Genomic DNA, 7,051 nt, shown 5'->3' on the forward strand with positions numbered 1-7,051 from the left:
ATAATTATTTGATTTAACTTTTGAACTCATTTCCATTTTTATAACTGTGTTAAATTCACAATAAGAAACTGTTCAAATATATTCTTGCAATAATGAAAGTGACAACACTTTACTTTGACTTGTTTAGGAAACAAATTCTTAATAAAACACAACTCAAAATTTCCCATAAAACCATTTCTCTGTTTAAAAAATCAATACCAACAACATTTTCAGAGATTCTAAAAAGTTATAATACACTTCAGAACTTTTTCCTTTAAGACACCCAAAAACAATCGGAAAACATTCACCACTGACAAGCCCGTGTATAGTATATAATTGATAAAAAAGAGCTATTTGTTATTGTATTATATTATTATTTTAAATTTAAATAAACAAACACGGACGTGATCTAAATGTGCCATCAAAAAATAAAAATGGTTAAGTTTTTAACAACTCAACATAATCTTGTTTACCAAAAATTATCATATCATCATCTTGATACAATACAATTTCTTTTTCTATTTCGGAAATTCTATTTCTTGTGTTTTGGTTACAGAGTATGGCTGTCTTTCCTTTCTGACTTGTTTTTCAAAGACAGAAATTCTTCGAGTTGTTCCTTGAATGTAATGCTCTACTACTATTTGTTTTGTTGTCTTGTTTTTGGAATCTTCTTTTTTAACCGCTTCTTTTAAACGTATTCGAAACAAATCATTTAAATAATCGACATAATAATATGTGTGAATTGCATCATTTAAAAAGGTGTATTTATAATTTCCACTCTCGGTTTTAACCAGTTCGATTCTAACTTTACAACCTTTGTGAGAACATTTAAATTTTATTCGATCCTTTTTTTGGGTTTGAATTTGCAGCCGTTTATGTAAGGCATCTGATAGCGTCTTTGACTTTCAAGAAAAGCAATTTCTGTTTTTTTCCATTCATATATTTTTCAGTCTATCGTTTTTATTTAAAAAACAAATGAGAAAAAGTTGAATTGTTATTGAACTTTTATTGAATAATGTGGCCATTTTCACTGTGGCCAATTATCCGTCTACCTTTCATGTTGCACAATTCATATCAAAAGTTTTTAAAGTGACATATTGAAGCTGTGCATAATTGTCTGGCACAGAACCGGTTAAACACCCAATACATAATCCTTTTGTTGTGTTGCACTTCCCATCACATGTTGTGTCACAGCTTTGACACTTAAAAGAATGATATGTCTTTGGGTAATACAGTGCTTTGCAAACATTGCAAGTTCTTTCTGCACAAACTTAACACTCAGCACACATTGTGTTATAGTGTTCACAAGTGACATAGACGTAGTTCAACAAGCAGCTCTTTCAATACCCAGTGTGTTGTAACAGTTTTCATTGTTGTATGTTGTGTTGCATTGTTGGCGTCTTTTCTCTTTATTAAATTGAAGAAATGTGTAATTGTTAATGGTGCGTTTCACATTTTGAGTGATGCATAAATTGCATATGTTACGTATATTAAGTAAAAGGTACTAAAAGTCTCAAGTGTTATAATGCCGCCAGATTGGACTGTCCTGACTGCACGACTTGAAGTTTTTAGTCACATCATCAGCTTTGTCGCATCAACATAATTAACACAAACACCATCAATAAATGTTTGTTGTTTTTGCATACAGTACATATATTCTCATAGTTGCTGTCCATATCTCAATCCACATTGAAAACAGTACGGCTGATGCAGTTCATCCCATTTTGACATACCCACCCAGTGCACATACATGTTGTTGTGTCACACTTATTACTACATATACTGTCACACAATATTCACTTCCAATTGCTGTCTGGGTAATACCATGTTGTACATGAAACACACTTCGTACTTTCAAAATTGTGGTCTTAAATCGAACTGTTTGCATAACAATGAGCATGCTCTGCACATCTATTTTTTATTTAAATTGTAGATGTGGTTAAATACCCCATTACGCGTTGTATCGCAAATTCCACATCTTCCATCATTTTGTGGGAAGTAACCAACTGTACAATTTGTTCAAATTTGCCTAACATTTGCACATGAGTTTGCTTAGCAATAATTATAGAATCTCCGGCAGCTCTTACACACCTTCGAAACGGGACTTGTCAACACATATTTAGACAAACAGCTTTAAGATTCCTATTTGTCTTTTTTAGTTTTCTATTTTATAAAAAATGTAATTAAATATCATTATTTTTATTTATGAATATTAAATATTATGATTATATTATGTTAATTATTGAAAATAATTAAATTAAATAATTAATATTATAGTTTATTTTATTATTAATTATTAGTTATCTAAATTATTTTATATTTTAAAACTCTAAAAAAATAAAAATAAAAAACATTGTTTTCTTCTTAATAATACTTTTATTATAATTGTATAATAATTCTTGTTATTCTCATTTTTACCAACTTATTTTTGGCTTTACCAACATAAATTGTTTATTTAAATAGTGGAAAAATTGAAATAATAGTAAGAACTATTTAAAAAAATAAATATAAATAATTGTACAATTTTATAATTATCTTAAGAAGTACGTTATAATAACGAATCACCCCTTAATAAAGACGCAAAATTTATAAGATCAACAATAAACTCATCTTTTTGAAAATCTGGCAAATTTTATCCAAAAAATTCATATTTTTTGGATTTGTTTTTTGAGTTTCATCAACAAAAACATTAATGATTCTATCAGATATTTTTACAATTTTACACAGCATTATTATCTATAACATTACTCTAATTTTTAATAACCAAAAATGGATGATTGTTTTCGTTTTTTATCTTGTTTTGAGTTTTGATTCCTCGTTTCTCAAGTTATAATAAATAATTATTATGTAAATACATATGAAAAATATCCTAATTAACACCCTATTAATTATGTTCTATCGGACGTTTTTAAGTTACATTTTGAAATTTTTGTTAAGGTTAACAACAACAAAAAACTAAATTGGTAACAATAATCAAAAAATGCGAATAATAATAAAAGTAATAATTTGGATTTTATGAGCAAGTGAAATTGGAAAAAACACAATTGGTGTAATTTAGTTGTGTCACCTTTTTGAAAACGACATTATCAGTAAAACGACAATTTTTTGGAACAGTCAACGTTTCAATGTTTGGAAGAATTTGAGTTATTATATATAAAGATCGTGTTGGGTTGTTGGAGTCCGAAACAGTCCATGGGTTCGTTTTCATCATAAAACAACTTTGAATTGTCGATGGAGAGACTTTGAAAAAAATTACTTAGGTCGGATATGTTGAGGTAAAGAATAACATTCATCAAATAAACTGGCTCTAAGTTTGTCATGTTATTTTATTAAATTTCTGTTTTTTGAGTTTATTATCATTTTTTGAGTTTTTACAAATTTATTGTTAAATAACTAAATGTTTAATTTGTATTATTTTTCTATATAATTTTTAATATTATTTATTTAAATGAAATAAAAACAAACAAATTAAAGTCATTCTGGAAAACCTGTATCTTCCAATAACCTTATTTATTTACAAAAGTTGTTTATTTTTTGTTATTTGGTTTTAATTACAATTTTTTTGAATTTTTGGGTTTTTAATTTAAACGAACTTAGACAAATTAAAAGAATTGTTTTTTCACATCCAGACATAGTTTGCAACAACAGAGAAAAGTTCTGTTAATTATAAACAGAGGTTGGGCAATTTAAAAAAAACATAAAAACAATTCTTAAAAAGAAAGGATTTTTGGTAATTGTTTAATATTTAATAATATAAAAAAACAAATACTGTGTGAGTACACGACTCAAGCAGTCAAAAATGAAATTATGTTGAGGACAATAGAATTCGAATTGAATATGTTGTACAACTTAATGTATAAAAAGTGGTTGATAAAGCAAAAAATGGAAAAAAAGATGAAACAATTACGAAGAAGGTAAAATAGAAAAAAGTGTACATTGTTTATTGCTGATGAGATATATATATTTATGTTGTATGCTTTTTGTAAATGGATTGTTTTTTATTACCTTTTTGTTTTTTTATTTTTCTTTTATTACAAATCACACATAAAAAAATAAAGAAATTAAACAATTTATATTATTTTAATATTTTATCAAACTATTTCTAAAATTGTTGAAAATATTGTTATTCTTTGAAAAACTGTTTTACTAAGTCGCTTTATTTTGCTCAATTTTACACATTTTAAGAGGAATTGTTTTAAATTATTAATAACATTGAAAATCAAAATTTTATCAAGATATTAACAAACAAATGTTTTACAAAGAAATTATAATTTATAATCAATTAAATTTTATTTAATTAATTTAAAAAAACATCGTCATCAAAAACTTTGAATCCAATTAAAATTAATATGAATAAACAGCACAAAAATAAAAACACGAGAAATTTAATCATTAGCATTTTTTGGAGTGCAAGCCGTTGGTAAAACAAGCATTTTATATCAATGTGTATATAATAGCTTTAATGAAATATATGATCCAACCATTGAAGATACTTTTCGATACTTTTTAACACTGGACCGGACTGTTTTTGACATTACATTCATCGACACATACTATCCCGAAGAGTTTAGTGCCCTTACAGATTGTTACATTATGCGCAGTGACCTTTGTATCATTGCATATTCAATCACGGACAAACCATCATTCGATGAAGTCATAAATTTAGTCGCACGTGTTAATAACACACGAAAAGAAAAAACGATGAAACCTCTGCCAATCGCACTTTGTGGAAATAAATGTGACTTGGAGAGTTCAAGACAAGTACCTTTTGAAAAAGGGCAAATTCTGTCTGAAGAGATTAAAGCCCTGTTCTTCGAAACTTCAGCAAAGAGTAACATTAATGTTAAAGAAATGATTTGCAATTTGATCGCCAACTTTAATTTGAGTCAAGAAAAAACAAACTTTGAAATATCCGAAGAAGACGAAGCACTTAAAAAAACAAAAAATGGTATATACAAAAACAAAGAAAAGAAAAAATGTGTGTTAATGTAATTTATACTATAATCATAGTTAATTTAAATTATATATATTAGTTTTAATTCTACTATATAAAATTAATAAATAAACTATATTATATATTATTGGTAATAACAATTGTAATAATTATATATTCTACAAATGTGTTGAATAATAATAATTTATATTGTTGACTAAAATTCATTATTTTGCAATATTAATCACCATCTTAGAAGTTCAAAAATAAAACAATTCATAAGTGTTATACAAAGTTTTTATTATGAAGTGTGACATCATTTAGTATTTTTTTAGAATAAGTGTGTCATTAATTAATGATATATATTTTGCCAAATATTTTATTTAATTACAATTTATTTGAATTATAGAGTCATTATTAGGTAAATACGATCAAATACCGGTAAAAATTATGAAACAATGTTTTGGGAGTGTTTCGAATTGTTTCCCGAAATATTCCAGTTGTAATGGTCCAAAAATGCCTGAACAACGTTAAAGAGTGGACAACTTTTTCAGACTGACTATAGATTTGAAATTATTTAGTGTATATAAATTCAAGGCCAAAAGTATGATATGGTGAATGACAAAAATATCACATTTGTTATATAATAAAACTCAGATAAACACAATTTTAACCTTTTATTTAACAAACATTTATGAAAAATATTTCATTTCATAAAACCATTTCAAAATGATTGGTTGTAAAAAATCATTAATACAAGCCTCTCTTTTTGACCTCCACTGCATATGCGTCAGCTGCTATTCCTCAGCTGCTGTTCGTCGCTTTGTTTTCAACTTTTCAATTTCACAATATAATGTTTTTGTACTCATCTTCACTCGTAAGTTGTAACAATTTTATATAAAAAACAACTATATAAAACAAATAAAGTTAACATAATAAATAAAGTTTCTGGATTGACTTTATATATTATAATATAATAAAACAAATATAGTAAATTAATGTGTCGTATTTTTTAAAAACATTTGTTTATTAAAAACAGACTTTAGTTGTAATAAAAAAACTAACTATATTTTGTGTTAAAAAAGCTAATGGCTGTTCGGCATTTTTATATATCATCAATAAGCCGCCTATTTCTAAAAAAACTTAAAAGTCGCCGAATAGCTATAATAACATATAATCAGTCAACTATTGCCCATTTAACTAAAACAAAAAATTATAATATATAATTTAAATTAAAACAAATTTAGTTATTCAATGTATTTATGTAACCTCATAAAATGTCTAAGCTTTAGGACCATCTATAAATAATAAGACAACTTTCAATTTAAATTATAAATGCGACTTGAAAGGATATACCTCATGAATGTTGTATTTTATATGGATTTGGAATCAATTGTTAATCTTGTATTTGTAAACAAATTGTGTCTTGATGCTATAAAATCGTTTTACACAACTCCATACAACATTGAATATAATGAAAAAACATTAATTAAAATGTCAAAGTTATTCCCAAAAGTAGAAACCCTTAATATTCAAACCGATTGTTATAATGATTTCATTACTTTTAAAAATTTAATAATCTTATTCCCAAATTTAAAAGCACTTATTTTTGACCGAAGAACTACTGACAGGCCACACGACATTAATTTATTACCACTTGTAACTGAACTGTCTACTGAAGACAGTGACACTTTTATTGGTAACAATATTTCTATGCTCACAAATTTAAGACGGTTGACAATAAGACATGATGCGTATTATGGCGAACGAATTTTTTTTAAGAAATTTGTTTTCATTAGTAACCCTCAAGGAAGTCTATTTAGATATCACAATAAGTCAGACTTTATCACTAAAACAAGACATTATAGATTTACTCACCAGAAACATTAAAGTGACTTTATTTGTTGATCATGATGACAATCCTTGTTTTTATGATTCGGAAAATGTAGATGATGAAAATGATGTGAATGCAATCTATGATTTTTACAATCAAACTAAGTCTAATCCTATGCTATAGATGGAAACAAATAATTTAATTGACATTTAACAAGTTTTCTTTTTGTGTGTTTTTATTTTCATCGACTTTATAAACTGGTTTTCAAGAGTCTGTACTTAAATGTCCCGAATTTTTTGCATTTA

The 7,051-nt window shown here is 26.3% G+C and overlaps 1 protein-coding gene across 1 annotated transcript; it reads left to right on the plus strand.

Moving 5' to 3' along the window:
• Window positions 1-3,786: 3,786 nt before the first annotated feature.
• Window positions 3,787-4,971, plus strand: EIN_014550 (GTP-binding protein Di-Ras2, putative; the record flags this gene model as incomplete). Its single annotated transcript, XM_004185600.1, has 4 exons — window positions 3,787-3,842; window positions 3,934-3,990; window positions 4,131-4,171; window positions 4,376-4,971. 4 exons carry the CDS (start codon window positions 3,787-3,789, stop codon window positions 4,969-4,971), a joined length of 750 nt encoding a protein of 249 aa, XP_004185648.1.
• Window positions 4,972-7,051: the final 2,080 nt, after the last annotated feature.

Source organism: Entamoeba invadens (genome assembly GCF_000330505.1).
Source record: "Entamoeba invadens IP1 unplaced genomic scaffold scaff_1105074725583, whole genome shotgun sequence".
Classification (NCBI taxonomy): Eukaryota; Evosea; order Mastigamoebida; family Endamoebidae; genus Entamoeba; species Entamoeba invadens.